The sequence below is a fragment of the Larus michahellis genome, chromosome 2 (genome assembly GCF_964199755.1).
Source record: "Larus michahellis chromosome 2, bLarMic1.1, whole genome shotgun sequence".
NCBI classification, from domain to species: domain Eukaryota; kingdom Metazoa; phylum Chordata; class Aves; order Charadriiformes; family Laridae; genus Larus; species Larus michahellis.
In genome coordinates, this window is record NC_133897.1 from 77,256,630 (window position 1) to 77,274,754 (window position 18,125).

General features: G+C 39.6%; 1 protein-coding gene across 4 annotated transcripts; it reads left to right on the forward strand.

The window, feature by feature from the left end:
• Positions 1 to 2,133: 2,133 nt before the first annotated feature.
• Positions 2,134 to 17,903, forward strand: RPP40 (ribonuclease P/MRP subunit p40). 4 transcript variants are annotated; one of them, XM_074576032.1, is made up of 8 exons: positions 2,134 to 5,457; positions 7,290 to 7,434; positions 8,671 to 8,739; positions 10,165 to 10,260; positions 11,301 to 11,426; positions 15,089 to 15,287; positions 16,176 to 16,310; positions 17,613 to 17,903. In XM_074576032.1, exons 1-8 carry the CDS (start codon positions 5,080 to 5,082, stop codon positions 17,809 to 17,811), a joined length of 1,347 nt encoding a protein of 448 aa, XP_074432133.1. In that variant the 5' UTR covers positions 2,134 to 5,079; the 3' UTR covers positions 17,812 to 17,903. The 4 variants fall into 4 exon arrangements, with proteins under 4 accessions (XP_074432133.1, XP_074432132.1, XP_074432134.1 ...); XM_074576031.1 differs by having other exon boundaries at positions 7,330 to 7,434; XM_074576033.1 differs by lacking the exon at positions 15,089 to 15,287 and having other exon boundaries at positions 7,330 to 7,434.
• Positions 17,904 to 18,125: the final 222 nt, after the last annotated feature.

Below are 18,125 nucleotides of genomic sequence, written 5' to 3' on the forward strand. Positions count from 1 at the left end.
ACATCGGTCCATAAATCCTTAGATCCTCCTGAAAATACTACCCTTACCTGGGAACATGTAGCTTTCTTTTTAATCTTGAGTTACTTTAAATTACTACACAGTTTCTGTTGCTTGATTCCATAGCTAATACTAAAGAGAGAAATCGGGAATACAGGCGCTGCAGTGACTGCTTTCTGTCCACCTGTGTACAGGCTGGGTGGTTGAGAGGCAAGCTCGCCATCCGGCCGTAGAGAAACAGGCTTCCACAGCTGGCTGAGAGGACAAGTCTCCTCTCTCTATGGCTTTATTCCTCTGCTGCCACCATCTTCAGCTTCAGCAACCACATGACTCTGATGCTGCACAGCAAAAGCATAACTGAAATGTCACTGCGCTAAACTTGCAGGGCCAAACTTTGCTGTTCCTCCTCAGTCAAAAAAGACCCATGCATGTTTGCAGAAGCGTCAAGTGCAGCACGGGGACTTTTATGATTTGGGGGCTAAGAGAAACAGTTGCGTGAGGGAAAATGCCGGTGGTCTTGCAATCCAAATATTTATTAACAATATGCATCGGCATACAAAGGTGTACACAATAATAGGTACAGGAAATATTACTGATTTATTGGTGGGAACGGCAAACCCTCTCCTTGGAAGCTTGAGCTGTGACAGGATGAGATTACTCTGCACTGATCTTAAGAGAAAACGCACCCAACTCTGAACATTAAATTTCTACACTTGGTTGGGTTTTTTTTTGAAGCTGCCTACAGGACGGAACGCTTAGTTTTATTTTCTCTTTGCTTTGCATTCTGTATCTTCATGACAGTGCACTAAATAACAGTGTGATCTGCTGCAATCCCAGGAGCAGCACTGATGTTACTAGAAATACAATGCTCTAAGGATATTATCAAGGCAATTTTTGCAAGGACAGCTAATATCCTTTAGCAAACCAGTTCCTATAACTGGACAAATTATGTACAGGTTGAGAACAAGACTGCTACAAGGAGTTTAACGTGATCATGTTAATTGGTTAGTCTGTTTGAGGAAGAATGGTGCCGGTTATCTGTAGAGCTGGAAGAGACCTTAGCAATGGAAACGGCAGGAGTGTTTCCCCGTCTTGTTACGGGAAGAGGAGAGGGACACGTATTTATTGCCCGTGGAAGGTTGAGGTGGGTGTGGAAGCGCTCCCTAGGATGTTTCCCAGAAGATGAAGGAGCAACCAGGAAAACATGGACACTGTTTGCTACCTCTGCAAGGAAGTGTAAATAGGGAACAGACTCTCGACTCTTCCTCAAGCACTGTGAAGCAGCTCGCCCCAACAGGCATCTTGTAAGAGTGCATGTGCCTCGTAGTAGACATAATGTGAATCACAATTGATCTTTTTAGAGGGAGAAAGTGCACGAAAATTCCCTATCACCGTGTAGGCCCAACCAAAATATGATCCTTAGGAGGCAAGTGGAGGTGAAAACTCTGCTTCAATATAGATGAAATACACTCCTGCTCCCCAAAACCTTGTCAGATGAACTATCCTTCTCGTTTCTTCTCCCACTGTAGTATCACAAAAATGAGTGTGAGGTTTCCTGGATTACAGGAGGGTTTAACTCTAAAAGAAACAGATCAGGTGGTTGGGTTTTTTTAAATTGCATTTAAACCAAATCCAGCAACTTGGTCCATGGTTAGCATTTACTATTCTTCCTGGCTCAAACAGCTGCTGTGGGGAGTAGCTTGGCAGAAGCTTTGTTTGTAATCTTCTAGAAAAACAAGTCTGAGTGGGATCTTTTTTACAATCCATCACTGCTCTGAATATTTGGACCGAAGTGTGTAAAAACAGGCTATAAAGCTAACGATCCACATCTTCACCATCTTTCCACTTTCCTCAGTGAAAAAAAAAGTTGACACTGATCAAGTAAATTGCTCGTTTTCAGTCTTACACACTTTATCAACTTGAGATGAACAAGGCACCAGAGATGTCTGTTTGTTTCTGTTTTGCAAACTACTAATTATAACAACCAATGTTAAAAGATTTAGACAACTTCTTTCTCTTCTGCAGTAAACAATATTTAAGAAAGGAAAAAAAGTGACTGAAAATAAAAATATTTTGATTCCTTTTAAAAACACAAACCAATTTGAAAATATCTGTGACAGATACTTGTTTAGATTTGACTTTATGAAACTCAAAGTATTTTAATGATGTCATTTTTAAAATCAGAAAATCCAGCAGAAAGAATGAGTTAAGACTGCTCTTCAATACTGAAAAAAATACATGAAAAAAGCAGCTGGGCTTCGCAACTACAGATATTGTACAAAATGTGAAGATCAGACTTTTCTTTCCAAACCCAGTTATTTTATACAAAAACAGAATAAAATTTCACCAGTCCCAGGAAATATTTTAGAGATCCTTCCCTACTCCAAGCTATTACCACAGGTTGCCTCAAGGCATTTCTTTCCTCTCGACTACAGCCTGCAACTCTCTTCAGGCATGCAGAAACTGAATTGCTGCAAAACTGCATTACCCTGTCATGGGTTTGAAATTTTTGGGAAAATTGTGATAGCTTTACAGGGGCTGTGTCGCTTAAATTATTTAAACTCTAAAATATCTTTTTTTTTTTAAACAATACACAGAAACCCAATTACTCACAAAACTGTAACAACCACTATAAAAACGTCAGCATTTACCAACAATTAGCATACATATACGTAGCCCATTTACAGATAGGGAAATTCTGTGTGTTACAGCACAGACTACTGGACTGCTAAAGTTTTTTTTTTAATTAGTTCAGTATGTCCAGGGAGTTCTCTAAAACACACATACTCTATAATAGGACAGCCAACATATATGAGTAAGGGTGGATTAAAATTAATTGCCTGACATATGAACCAAACTAACTGAACAGTGATGTGAGTCCTTCAGTGCTCCACTGAGCTGCAATGAACTACGCTCCTGCCAAAATCCCTAAAATGCTGACTTAACTCTGAATATGCAACCATGAATTGTGACTCTCTTGACCCTTCCCCAACATATTTTTCCATCATTTCTTTTCCTACCCATTTGTATCCCTAGTAGAAAGCATAAATTGTATTAGCATAGAGAAGCTCACAAAAACAACCCCAAACCACAAAAAAAAACCCAACTCCACAAGCTGCTTTGAGTACAGCTGAATTTTCTCTCTGTATCTCTGGGCTTATTGATCAGAGGCTTGAACTTTTCACCCCTTTAGTAAAACAGGCTTTCTGATCATCGCAGTGTGATGCTTGTCTGCGCACAGAGGCTTCTGCTTGCGGGTATGATAATAACTGACATTAATCACAAAGTGCTTTTCCTATTAATGTTTGCATGCTTTAAATTAGAAGGCTACTGTGATTACACAGCCTTTTTTTGATTCATAATAATCCAATTAATTCAATTTATACAGGAAACGTAAGCACAGAATTCAGCCCTCCTCCACAAAGGTTAATGTGCCAGTGACCTCATGATGTGTAGCTTCATCTCAGTCTCATGCATTGGAGGATACAAGCCACCGAGTTCAGAGCAGCAGTGCCTTGATGTCACTTCAGTAAACAAGCACTCGGAAAGCCTGTGCCCTGAAACAAGTGGGTCGGAATCTGCCTAACAGGCGAGAAGCACTGAACTAATAACTCCTCGGTAGCATCCCTCTTTCCATTGGGCAAGCACAGTTCTGTAACACAGGCCTTGCAAGAACCAGCCTTTTCACACTGCTAGCTATTTATAGCTATTAAGTCAGCAACATCAGGCAGACCCAAACATAGGCAGAGCACCAGAAAAGTGCAGTCTGTGCTAGAAGCAGAGCCTGGGCGTATTGACTGCTGAAGCTGGTGCCGTAAAATAATTCACCAAAGTGGAAACACGGATCTAGAAAACCTACGTGCTACCTATTTACCTCAGCCAAACAGACAATTACTGACCAGGTAGTGAACAAAAGCGCTTGAGTTATGATATCAAACCACCAAGCTATGTAGCCGGTGAACAAGTGAAATCATAGGAATTTGATGGTTGATTATTAGAGTTGATTATTTAAAAGCACTGCAGCTGTTGAACAAATGACCTTACTCTTCTATACTAAACAAATTTCCTGTACTAATCTATACTGAACAAACTTTTTCTCTTGGCATCCAACCACCTAAGGGACACAAATAACCAAACTCATGTACCCCTAGGCGTTAATATCGAATGTCACATGTAGAAAAAGCAGGTCAAGATCTCCCTAGGGCAAGCTTGAGATCTCTGGAACGACTATTGTCAAACTGGAATCAAAACTGAGCATCAAGTTTGCCAGCTTGATGGATGTCTGGTGAACAGACTGAGTGGTGGTTTAAGTAAGGTTACATACAGCCTTGTACAGCGTACAGAAAAAGCAAGTACCAAGAAAGTTGTGTGGTAGCATTTAAAAATAAATCAGGAGCCATGAAGCTAGTGGACTGAGAAGATAAATACTTCAGGAAGGTGGAAAGAGGACATTTCCGTATATGCTTTCTATAAAATATACAATGTACAAAATGAGCAGTGAGGACACATCAGAAGCAGGGCCCAATCCCAGAGCCCTTGCGCACCATGCTTGCTGATTAGTCCTGTTTGGAGTGACAGTGGACACGCGATCTTCTTCATGATCTTTTAAAACTGCAGCTATTACTACAAACATGCTCAGAGATGTAATGGACGACAGCCTTTCAGCAGCAATTCAGTGTCTCAGTATATCTCTCCGGGGTCCTGATGAAACTGGACTGTATTTCGGTAGTGGCCTGTTGCACAGTCATGGCATTTACATGTTTCTCAGTTTCCGTAGGGTAGAAGGAAGCTGGTTGCTCGATGCCTTGAAGGCTGCTCAGTGCCATCAGCCACTCGAGGACACGCTTTCACCTGTCCGTTTTATCCCTCCCAAGTGTCCATGTCTCCTAAAACCATCCCCTAGCAGGAAACATGCCCTGGGGGGGGCAACGACACTCCCCCTCAACACCTGCGGGGCCCGGTTCCCGCTCGCAGAGGGACTCCTGAAGCACGCACATGCGGTAACTGCCTCCAACTGCACCTCCTGCACCACAAAACCCGTATGGGTTTTTCTGCACGCCTCCCGCTGGGCTTTTTCTGAACATGAGAGGACCAAATGCACCGAGATCCCACACGGACCGGGCGGGGAGGGAATGGGCGAGGCCTATCATGGCTTCCGCCCCCTCGCCAGGGCCGCGCACGCGCACACCTCCACTCCCTCCGCGCTCCGCGGAAGTGACCTCATCGCGCAGCTCCATCCGCGCCCCTCTCTCTGGTCGCTCCCCACCGCTCTGGGCGGCGTGGGTGGGGGCGCTGTCTCCCCGGTGGCGGCGGCGGCGGAGGGGGATGTCGATGCCGGTGCCGCCGCTGCGGCGGCTCCACCAGGCCCCGCGGCACCTGCTGGTCTGCGAGAAGGGCCACACGCGGCACCCGCGCTCGCGGCACGCCGCGCACGTGCGGGACCACGCCTACAACTGCCGCGTGAGTGCGCCCGCCTGCCCGCCGAGCCGGGAGCGGGGAAGGGAGGGGAGGGGGCGGCCGTTAATGTCCGTTGCCGTCGGTGGGCACGAGGAGGGGCCGGTCGCCGGCCGGGGGCTCCCACAGGGAGCGGGACCCACAGATTGCGCGTCCGAGTAGTGAGGGGCTGAGGGGAGTTTTGGGCTGCAGGCGTACCCTGGAAGTCTCCTCTCTCATGTTGTCCCTGCTTCACCTGAAATATCAGAGACTGGTTAGAGTTGGAAGAGACCTTAAAGATCACCTTGTTCCAAACCCTCTGCCGTGGGCAGAGACACCTCCCACCAGACCAAGTTGCTCAAAGCCCCTACACCTCCAGGGATGGGGCATCCACGACTTCCCTGGGCAACCTGTTCCAGTGCCTCACCACCCTCACAGTAAAGAATTTCTTCCTAATATCTAGTCTAATCTAAATCTACCCTCTTTCAGTTTAAAAATGCTACCCCTTGGCCTATCACTACACTCCTCGATAAAGAGTCCCTCCCCATGTTTCCTGTAGCCCCTTTAGGTCTGGAAGGCCGCTGTAAGGTCTCCCTGGAGCCTTCTCTTCTCCAGGCTGAACAGCCCCAGCTCTCTCAGTCTGTCTTCATAGGAGAGGTGCTCCAGCACTCTCATCATCCTCGTGACCCTCCTCTGGACTCACTCCAGCACGTCCGATGTCGTGCTGTCATCAACTGCTTCATTGTTTTGGATGACTTAATGTTGCAAAGTCTGTTTTTTGCCAGCTTGCTCTCTCCTTTCTTTGGCTGTTACAAGTTTCAGTCAGATCCTCTCGATGTTTCCCTAGTAATTTTTTTAGCAACTGACAAGAAAGCTTTCTGCTTGTGTGGCAGGCAGCTCATCTGTCTGTTGTTACTTCTGTTGCATCTGTGTGCAAAGGAAGATAGATATATACCTGTTCTCTGAGAGCCTTTGGAAAAACGTTTTTTGAGGGATGGAGGGAGAAAGAACAGGAGGACAGACAGTTATGCTGCTTGGGCCTAGTGGTTGGGAAGCTTGGTACTTGTCCATGTAATAACCTTGTTTTCCCTGGTCTCCTGGACTTGATCTATGAAACGTGTACAGGAAAGGTTTTAAACAGAAAGGAAATTAAAGGTAGGCAATTGGATCAAAAGACTGAATGCTGAGTTTAGTAAGAAAAGCTAGGTGCTCATCTGTTTTGAAAATCGGTTTCCTACCTTAAAATAGAAACCTGCTACAGAAGTTGTAGCATTAACAGACACCTTATGACATTTTTGAAAATAATAACGTCTTCAAGTTTTATTCTGATGGTATGTCATCTCTTTATTCTGATGATCAGCTCTTCTGACCTCCAAAATATTCTGCAGAGTAGAATGCATTGATTCAAAAACTGGTTTATATTCTACTGTGGTCTTCGCTTTTCCACTGAGATTATGTAAATGCTTAGTCTGTGCGTTTAATTGTAACTGCTTCCTCCATCAAGGGCTTAAGGAAATGTTCCAGTGTGACATCAAGCTAAATTTCTAATGATGTGAAACAAGATCTTTAAGTAACTGATGCTGTGTAAAATCATGCCTCCATGTAACACCTCAAATGCTGCTGTAAATGCATTTGTAAGTGCACGTAAAATGCAAAAAAAAAAACCCCAAATAATGTAGTTAGTGCATGTGCAAATTGACACCTTTTGCAGACAATAACCTGATATTATTTTTTCTTCATCTCATTTTGGTATGATATACTGATGTCTTTGAAAAGTAGAGTTTTTCTTTTCTGTTTCTTGCTTTTCTTCCAGAACAGATTTTAGGATATTATTTACATTACAAATATGTTCCTAATAGGTGTCTTTTTTGATTCCTGAATGTGGCATACTACCTGAAGTGCTGAAAAGTAGCATTGCGGATGTTGGAGAGTACTACCTGGTGAGGAATTTATCGGTTCATGAGTTGGTCGCTCACGAATTCATCGATGCTTTTGTGAAGAAAGGTAAGAAGGAAATCAGAATGTGATAGATGCAGCAATAGTGTACTTTTTTCATAACACAGTAAAATCCATTTATTATTATTTATTCTGAAAAGTATTTTAAAGGAAGGGAAGGAAAATATGAAGAAAATTCTGTATTAATTTCTTCAGCTGCTTTTTACTGCTTTGTGGTGTGTCAACATTTTTTTATACCCACTGGGTCCAGAACTACTATGATTATTCCCTCTTCATTTTTCCCTATTCCATCTCAATTCTGCAAACCAGCTGTCAAGAGGGCTTCCATGTATCCTCGCACCTGTTTCTTCTACACCTCATCTTTATGCAGATTGCTGCAGAAATCGGCTACCTTCTCCCTTTCTCATTCCTTCGTATTTCAACACAGAGCTGTGTTAGCTGTGTACCACAGCAAGCAAGAGAAAAAGAAGGAAAAAAAATGCTTGCTTCTTTTTCTCTTTTGCTAATGGAGTTGCGGCGGCTCATCTTTACACAGTAAGAGCAAAGAGGATGTGAAGAAAGATGCAGCCTCTGCCAAGCCAACTTGCATTTGCATACTTGGTGCATGCCATTTTAATCGAGCAGGCCCCGTTCGTTTGGCTCATGATAAATGTTGTACCCTTCAGTTGATTGTCCAGGAGAAAAAAAGTTTTAAAGGGAAAACAGAGGAGAAAAGAGAACATGTGGGTGAGATGGGAGAATGAGATCCATTACCTTCTAAATGTGGGACTCTGATTTCCTTTAGTCTCATTAATGGCTTTTGTACCATTAGTTTTATGGAAGCAGTATGACATATGTACACTGAGTTTACACGATCTGACTTGTATTTTTAAGAACAAAATTGGTTGTGGCAGATAATGCTACAAAATATGGTTAGTAATTAGAGCATCTTCCACCTTGTCTTCATGTGAGCTAATAATGGAAATGTGTCTGGAAGAAAATGTGGGGTTCCATTTGCGGAGTGGGGAAGGTCGCAGGTGGAAAGAAAGTGTTTGCGTATTGGGGCATATTGCTAATGTTATCTGTATTACAGGCCCTTTAAAATAGTGCCAGTCCAAGGTTTACAAAAATAATAACAAAATGTTGCCTGGCTTGAGAAGGTGGAATAAAGCTGATGAAAACACAAGGGTTTAGAGTGATTCGAATGGTGTTTTTGTATGTTTGATTATCTTGAGGTGAATCTTTCGTATTATGTTTGTCTTCAGAGACTGTGTAATCTCACGGTTTTCTGCTTTACTATTAAAGGTTCATGCTACGCGCTTACCTATAACACAAAAATTGATCAAGATAATACTGCAGCTCTGCTACCAAATGGTATGTTTTGTTTTGGTTTCAGTAATACATACATATGGATTCTGGTCTTGGGTTTTGTTTGTGGTTTTTTTTCATGTGGAATGACATAAACTGGAAAATGTAATGCTTGCTGTACTTGCCATCTTTATTGGAAATATGTTTGAATTGGAAAAATATTCATTCTAACTTACTTTTTTTCATTCATGTTGTTAAATTCTTTATTTCATCTGAAGGAAATAAAAAAAGTCATCTTCACTTATAGTATCGGAATGTCTGTGCTTCAATCGTAATTGCAATTGCTACAGAGGATTATTTTTGTGAAAACATTGCATTCCAACTTCTTGTTTCCTACTGGTGTTAAAGACAGAATTTGTATCAAAAAAGAAAATTATCAGCACTGCTTAGGGAACGCTTTTAAAATACTCAGTGTTTATATGAAATGTGCTAAAATTCTCTGCAGTTCCATCACATTTTTATGAAAAAATGTTACAGGTGGGATTTTTAATGCAGAGAAAATAATAAAGCTGTTTTGTGCTTCAGTTATGTCATCTTATTCCCATTTAACAGTATATCAGATACAATAGAAACACAAATTGGTCTATCAGCCCTTTAGCCTTACACGCTGTAATATGACAGGACACAAGTAAATTCACATTCTTCAGAGGAGGGATTCTTGTATGTGCTCTGTCAGCCCAGTCCTAGCAAAACGGATACTTGATAGTGTTTGAGCTTGTATGATACCATTATTGCAAGTTATGCACAATTAATACAGAGGCAGCATTACAGTTCCTGGTGATGTCACCATCTGAAATCTTCAGCAACAACCTTATTTGTTTGTAGTCTATATTACACTGTTACTTGTACAGCAGAACCAAAAGACTGTAGTAGAGATCTGTTGTGTGAAGTTCTGTACCAAGTGGCAGCTGCCGGATTTGGTTTATGAACACGGAAGTGGAGTTGTTCCAGCACATATTTGCTCATCATTAATAAGCGTAGTTTACTCAGTGTGTGTCGTCCCATTGGAGTTGGAGGAACTGCTTTTGTATATTTAGTTGAGCAGTGCATGCATGAATGTTTACTAAGTCAGGCCCTAGTGTAATGTAGTGTTCAACCAATGACACAGAAAATGCTAGGGGACAAGTGGGGAAAAAATGGAGGCAATGAAGTGAGGCAGTACAGTTAAAAAAGCTACAACTATCTCAGGAATAATATTACACTTTTCTCATTCTAGTTCAAAAGACCTCTTTGATAAAAAAAGAGTAATTGAGTTATATCTTTTTTTTAAGGGTTAATCTGGTAATCCATTTAACTGGAACTAATGAATCTGGATTACATTAGTAATACCATTGATCCAGAGATAACGTTGTATAAGGTATATGATTCTCAGAAGACTTCAAAGAGAACTAAGTAGAAGATTATTTGTATTAAAGTTTATTTTGTTTATAGGAAAACTAATTCTATCAGTGGATAAGGATACCTATGAGGAACTTGGACTGCAAGGTCGCCCTTCTCAGTATTCTGGCAAAAAAGTAATGAGATATAGTAAGTATTATTTATGTTAACAGTGCTTATTTCAGATCTGACTGAAGCATCTTGTTAGGATGTTAAACCAGCAATGCTGAAACTTTCCTTTCCTTAAAATAGGTTATTGTCTAGGTCTTATTTTTCCAGATGCATATAGAAGTACTATGTGAAGAGGAAAAAATACTTTTTCCCAAATGATAAAGCAGCTATGAGGGAATAAATGTGTGATCTTTTGGGTATTCTATAAACTTTTTAATTTCTGAATTTTTCATTGCGTTGTTTGTACAGTCTTGAGCCTCACTCAAGATCGCTTGCTTGAATAGGAGAATTGTATTACATTTGACATATTTAAAATGGTAGTCTCCATATACCAAGTACTTGGAAAATGTAATTTTTTAACAGACAAACTGAGTGTGATTTTTTTGTTATTTTTTTTGGTAAACAATTTAAAAAAAACCAAACATGAATGCTATGCCATCTTAGATGTACTAGAACCTGGTAAATAGTTGATAAACAGTTACACAAAAGCTTTAGAAGGGGAAACTTGTTATGTATAATAAGAATTTTGGCAAAATGGGACATTATTTTACTATTCAGTTTACCAAGTAAAATGTATGGTGAAATTTCCCTTGGAAAAATAAATGTAACTTTCAGCCTGGGACCAATTAATCTACTAAAAAACGGTTGGAGAAGCGTCGTTGCCATATACGTGGCTTTTGATTTTAGAAATCCTAGCTTTTTTAGTGCTAATAGCTTGCCTAATTACCAAGATATTTTTAAGGCGCTGTTTTGGGACTTCTGTCACTGCCACTACAAAAGGAATCTCTCTTCAGTCACTAGAAGACAGCTCCAGATTATATCAAAATAAGGACAGCAGGAGGTGAATATTTACTTACCTAATGGGGCATCATATTTGCATAATCAAATACTTTATAAAGATGCTGTATATGTTAAAAGGAAGTTTAATGTTCTTTGGTTTCTTTCTTTTAGTTCTTAATGATTTTAATATCAAAATTTATTTCAATTGAGGAACTGTTGCATTTTTTACATTTTTGCAGTTATAACTATTGACTTGACTGATCCCGGCTTTCACCCTGATAGCAAGAAACATAACAGAGTGCTTTGGGCCTTGAAAGAAAAGAAACCTTTAGAATTTGACTTCCTATTGGCTTGGTATAATACAGGTAATAAAAGTAAATGTAAAACTAAAATATAACTAACATGAAGTCCAAATATTTTTAGTTTACTGTTCTTTTCTAATGATTGTTCAAATGTATTTTCAGTGGAGGGAAAAATCGGATTAAAATTCGTTCATGTGGGATTTTTTGTTTGTTTTGTTTATTTGTTTGGGGTGTATGTTACTTCCTACACAGCAGAACATTTCAGTTAAGGAACACAATAGGGATTCATAGGAGACAGACTAGTTGCTTCATTTCCTTGTCTCTGTTGCCCAGGCTTTTTGGTGTAACTTAGCCTATTTGATAGTGCTGCCTCTTTATAAATTTGTGACATACATAACCATTATTAATACACATTTTTTGATTTTTTTTATTAATACACATAAGTTACATATTTGGTGTAGTACTTGGGATGGGGAACTTTCATTTCATCAGTAGTTAAAGGGTATGTGCAGAGTCCCTATTTTCGTCATATGCTATCTACACTGGTACATGCAGTCTGCTATTTTACCATTTTATTCTCAAGCACTTCTGTGAGACTGGAGCAGAGTAAGAGGTTGTTGTTATAAGAAATTGTATTGTCTCAAATCACCTTTCTTCTAGCATTCATTTATCTACTGTTTTCTAATTACATTAATTTTTCTTCTTGGATTTAAGTGTTGTTCTTCCTCTGAGGGTCATTTTCCAAAGTCCTCACTTGCTTGTCTTACCTCAGAACAGGCTGTATCTAGCGATATGTAACATTTAGATAGAATTGACAAAAGCTGCAGGAGTCTGTACTGCAAAAAAAAAAAAGCTTTTCTTCATCATAGCTGCATAGCTCTTAGTGTGTTTTTTTCCTGGCTCTTCAAGACCAAGTCTGAGAGAGAGTTACTGATCTGAGAAATTAAAGATGCTTAGAAGCTCCTTTAGCAGTGTCCCATGCCCCAGAACTTTAGTCCTTCATGTTTCCCCTCACTCTTTTTAAGTACTAATCATACGACAAGGATCCTTCCTTGTTTGTCATACGGAAATCGTTTAAAGGCTTGCAATACCCGTCCTTGTAGTCTTCAGGAAAGACTCACAGTGAATGCTGTTGTTACCACAAATGGTGACATAAATCCAACTAAGGTGGCGGATCTTCAGGCTCAGCTTGCTTGGATTTATTGACCCTGGGCAGATAGCAAAATGCCTCCAGGGCTGGTACATTCCTTACGGTTGTTGCTGCCAGTGTAGAAGCATTCAGGAAGAACAGCATTCCTTTTCCTCACTTTTTTACATCCAAAAACCGGGTCAGGTCAATCATGTCCTGAATATGGAGTTAAATCTAAATGCCTTTCTGTGCAGTAATCTCGTGCTTATAACACATTAAAGACTCTTAGTTCCTTTGTACTGACAAAAGTAAAACTTTTATAGATTTTTATTAATAGACCTGAGGCATAGACCTGAGAGAATCCATATCCTCTGTGAACATTCTGCTTTCAGCCTTCCTGCTGATAACTGGTGTTTCTTGCTATGGTCAGCACTGCTGCAAACCTATAAACATTCGTGTCGCTTTCCAAAAGCAGGATTTTTTGCTTTCGTACCTGCTTTTCCCACTTAGTGGCTCCGGCTCCAGGAGGAACAGAAAAAAGGAATACGGAGTGTGTCACGTCTTTAATGACATAGGCAAACCAACCTTTTCTTCTCTTTTTTATTGCTGTAATCTCTATGACAATTTTAGATGTTTATTGGCTGCAATTCACTGGCCTGCAAACTTTGACAATGTGCCTGGTTGTTGTTGACATGGAAAGCTATGCTGTAGCTAGAGGAGTTGTTCAATTGGAGTCTTGACTGTTGTGTTTGAGGCTCCTTGAAGTTAGGACTATAGCTGAGGATTCAAAATGTATAATTTCTTATATTTGACTAAGAATTCTAGGGCAATATTATACATTCTTTGAACCTGCTAGTCTAACAAATCCCAATAGAAAGTACAGACCGAAGGAAGATGATCTGTTCTAGCACACTTCAGACTTAAGTATATCTGTATAAAGATACTAAATTAAAAAGAATTCAGTGGCTGCTTGTCTTTGTCACTGTGCCTTTCGGTACTTGGACAGCCTTTTTTGAAGGATGACTAAAAAGGATCAAGTTAGCCCTCCTTTTACTACTTCCCCATGTGATTGTCCTTGATGGGATAAATATGGCTGATGGAGTTTAGGCAGTCCATAATTTTGGATAGCAAGTCTTGGACATCGTATTCTGTAGCGAACTCTATCCTGTTCTTGAATTTCTTCTGTTCATACGTGCCTTTCCTGCAGTATTTAAATGCTATTCTGGACTTCGGACTTTTCATGAATAAGGTATTATTTCTTGGTCACCTAGAGACCCATTATTGCTATATGAAAATAGAATACATTGTCTGGAATTTCAAATTTAGGAGAATTGATTCCAGGTCAGTTATCTTACTGCTTCAAAAAGGAAGTTGGTTAATATCTCTTAATTTGCAATATGCTTGCTTAGGTTAGGTTTTTAGTCTAGGTTAGGTTTTTAGAATTTTGGCTGCTGTTTTGGATTACTTACTGGAGTTGAAGAAACATGACCTTTCCCAGAAGTACATCAAGGTACATCTGTTACAGCCATACTGCATTTGAAGACTTATTACTCTTGTTTTGTTTTGTTTTTTTTCTTTGATCCTAGTAAAGTGAGATTTGTGATATAGTTTGATTTCTCTGTACTCCCCCCTTCCTTCTCTCTTCAATCCTTGTCCCGCAGACTATCCTAGAATTCATCTTGACATCATTGATAAATCTGTTCTCAAACCTGTAGTCACCTTCTCACTTTTCCACTCTTCAGGGAAAATGGTGTTCTGGGATGGCAGACACCTTAGCCAGGTGGGTAAGAGGGTCTCTGGTCTTGATGACCGATTCTGTTATTTTTTCTGGGATAAAATCACCTTCCAAATATACCTTATCTGAAGATGATTTCTTAATGTACTGTAAATCAAGAGCCTTTCTCAAAAACCTTATGGCTCCATAGTTTGCCATCACACCTAGGAAATCAAGTATGTGGTCTATAGTGATGGGACCGGACATCTGGGAAATATTCTTACATATTCTTGTCCTCAGCTGAGAGATCTAAGAGATCCAATAACCTGACACGCTGGATAGAAGACTGAGTGCCTTTTCGGGCAATGAAAAGGGAAACTTTCTGCAGCTGTGAAGGCATGTTCTGGGAGAATTTAAACAACACTATAGCTTTTTGCAAAGTATTCCTGAGATCTGTGGGAATTTGTTCCACTGGAGTTGTTCATGATTCTGAGACCACTTTGTCTCAGGGAGCAGTTAACTTGTGTTCCTACTCCCTTTCATGTGTTCCTTTTTTAGGAACAGTCTGAATTCCTCTTTCTAACAAGTTCATGTTATTAGTTGCCAAGTTCATTCTGCTTGAATTTTCTATTGACAAATCTGTATGTGTTAGTTAAATAGTAATTTTATTGAGCTATACTGAGTTGTTGGATCTTGCGCTGTTCTATTTCAAAGAAGATAAGGAAGTTGAAGATTCTATGGCTTTTGCCAAAGATAACAGCATGTAAGAAGATTACACACTGCATTTTCTTGTAAACATATACAAAGGTTTCATGTATTCAGTGCTCCTTTTGTTTAGTTTAGTAGTTTTGTAACAGCTCTTTGTGATGTTGTGTTGTTAAGGTGCAGAGGGATCAACGTTGATGTCATACTTTTCAAAGAACCAAATACAGGCTCTGAAGCCAAAAATAACATTCAGCACATTAAGGGACTTGCAGTGTCCAGTGTTAGAAAGTAATGAACTCCAAGGGAAGCCAGACGAGTCCTGCAGTACGGAGGAACTGTTTGAGTGGCTAGGTGCTGTCTGGAATCAAGTTAGCTTGTGAGTATTTGAATTTGTTTGATCTTTAAATACGTTTCAAGTATGGAAAGCCAAAATTTATTTTAAGGAAGAGCTAAATAAGAATTAAGAAGGGCACATTTCTGTAAGTGTGACATCTGTTATGCACTTAAGTGTTTGTTGTAAATCTTGAGTAACTTTTCTGTGGTTTTGGGGGTACCCGTGTGTACTGGTGCTTGTGTGGTGCTGTGTTTCAGATTTATGACCAAAACAGTGTTGATAACACAGGGATGTTTTAGCTATTGCTTAGCAGTGCTTACATGGTCTTTCCTGTTTCTCATGCTGCCCTGCCAGTGAATAGCCTGGGAGGGAACACAGCCACAACAGCATACCCCAGCTGACCAGAGGGATATCCCATACTATATGGTGGCACGTTCAGCAAAAAAATCTGGGGGAAAGAAGCAGCAGGGGGAACGTTTGGAGTTACAGCAATTGTCTTCCCAAGTCACAGTTACACAAGATGAAGCCTTGCTTTCCTGGAGATGGCTGAACGGTCTGCCTGCCAATGGGAATTAGTAAATGAATTCCTTAGTTTGCTTTGTTTTCACATGCAACTTTTGCTTTACTTTTAAATGATCTTTGTCTCAACCCATGTGTTTTCTCACTTCTACCCTTCTTGATTCTCTCCGCCATCCCACTAGGGGGGGAGTGAATGAGTAGCTGTGTGGTGTTTAGGTGTTTACCAGGGTTAATCCACAGCACTATGACATCTTGTGTATTAATTGCTTGGCCATTAGTTGGTTCGGTACTAATTTACATTATATACATAGACGCTACTTGTTTGGTACAATTTTTGGTTACTCAGACTTACTGTAGAAGATTTAAAGTATATTTATTTTAGTTGTTTTGTTGTTTGTTTTTTATTTCCAGAGACAACAAATCATCTAGCTTTTTATCAACCTATTGCTGTCCTCAGCCCAACACAGTGGTGGAAAAAGCTTTTTTGTGCACAATCACAGGCTTTATAATTCCTGAGAAGATAATTCATTTATTGGAGCAGCTATGGTAAGGGCTAACAGAAGTACATTACTAAAATATTTGTACTCTTAACACTTATAATTTTTAGAATCACTTTTAAATACTTTTCAGAAGTGCTGTTGGAGGTAAATAGCAAAATATACAAAACGAAGACTTTCTTTTTTAATTAGGAAATGAGTTGGAAGCTTAACATTGGTATAAAAAAGCAATAAACAGTTTTGGATACTCCAAATGGGAATGCCTGCTCTGTATTCTAGTAATGACTTTGCTTTTTGTCTTAATTTCTAAGAAACAGTGGCTCTACTGAGCTCCACATTTTTCTAATTCCCTGTCTATGAAAATCAGGTGCCCTTAAATATGTCTGATGTAGTATTTTTAACTACTGATGGAAAATGTGATTGAAATCCCTTTATGATACCAAAAAAAGTATCTCAAGGTACTTCAAGGTTATTATGCCACTACAATAAATTAATTCATAGTAAGTTTTTTGAATCAAATGTTGTAATATAGGACACTGGATAGTGTTGACCAGGGTAGCTGTAGTTCTAATTCGGTACCAAACTGCATGATACTGGTGTGTCATGGATCAGTGTGGTAACTGTTTGTATTTTATATTAGTGCTACTGGTAGCAAATTCTCAAAGCTCCTTGCTGCATGTGTGAGACAATTCTTAAAGTGCTTGGTGGCTAAGAATTGTAGCACTGACGCATGACAGTATTGCCGTTTCTTTGTCTGGAATATGATCATTACTCTGAGCAATTTTCAAATCTCATGCAGAAAGCCTCTGTAAGCTAGTGTTGGAACACAAATTTCCTTGGCGTTTATTCTCTACTTTAAAGAGCAGTGGATAATGTCTGGCTTTGATTATTTGTAATCCATTTCCTTTCTGGTGGTAAAAGTATTTGTGTCAAGCATAGCCTGAATATATTTCTTCCTCCAACATCTTTTTTGCCCTGATAGCAACTGTTTTCAGCAAGTGTTCTATTTTCTGAAAGACAGTGCGTGCTGTAGGAAATTCAGAACAGCTACTTTACAACTTAGAACTTTTTCTAATTGCTGTAACTTCCAGGTTTGCCGTGTCTAAAAGTATGGTAGGAATAATCAAGAGTCAATCTTATTTAATTTCCTAATGTCTTCTGATAAAATATTTTCTTTTGAATTTATTTATTATGTACTAAAGCAGGGGGTTTTGTAACTGTTAGTTACAAATTTTCACTAAAGTGCCTGTGTCTTTGATTTTTAAAATTTATATATTTACTTTATATTGTATACTTGAACATGCTGCCTATTCCATTGTAATTATTGACTACCTTGTCTTCTTCCTTGCAGTTGCTATTTTGGTGAACCAAAACTGGCATATTGGCTGACCTTAACTGTGCATGGCTTTGCAGACAGCCCTGTTTCCTGGAGAGAAAGTGAACATGGTTTCCACAAGGGAGGAGAGAACTTGTACAACTTTGTAATTTTTAGAAATCTGGACTACTGGCTTCAGATGGCTGTAGGAACTAATGACGATTGTCCTCCATAAAGCTATATCTACAGAAGAAGTTTTCTAATAATCCTGTGTTACTGTATAGAAATGTAATGAGATAATTTTTATAAAAGTATAGGTAACAAGTACTAAGAGGCTGTATATTTTTTTTCCATTATTTATAGCCGTTAAAGGATGACCTACAATGGAAGGAATGGATTTTTGTTTCTTCACTGTCATACAGTGCGTTCTGAAAGACTTCACAATTCTAACTTTAAGAAAAATATATGTTTTTGAGAGTTTAAGTTCTCAGGAACTGACTGTAGGTGGTTTCCTTTTATCTGGGAGTAATTTTGGAATTTGAAAGTTAG

Excerpts from the sequence above, each read along its gene's own strand:
- RPP40 (XM_074576031.1), top strand. The coding sequence starts at position 4,629 with ATGCTCAGAGATGTAATGGACGACAGCCTTTCAGCAGCAATTCAGTGT. Across the intron at positions 7,435-8,670 it reads CGATGCTTTTGTGAAGAAAG|GTTCATGCTACGCGCTTACC; the intron begins GTAAGAAGGAAA and ends TTACTATTAAAG. Across the intron at positions 15,288-16,175 it reads GTCTGGAATCAAGTTAGCTT|AGACAACAAATCATCTAGCT; the intron begins GTGAGTATTTGA and ends TTTTATTTCCAG.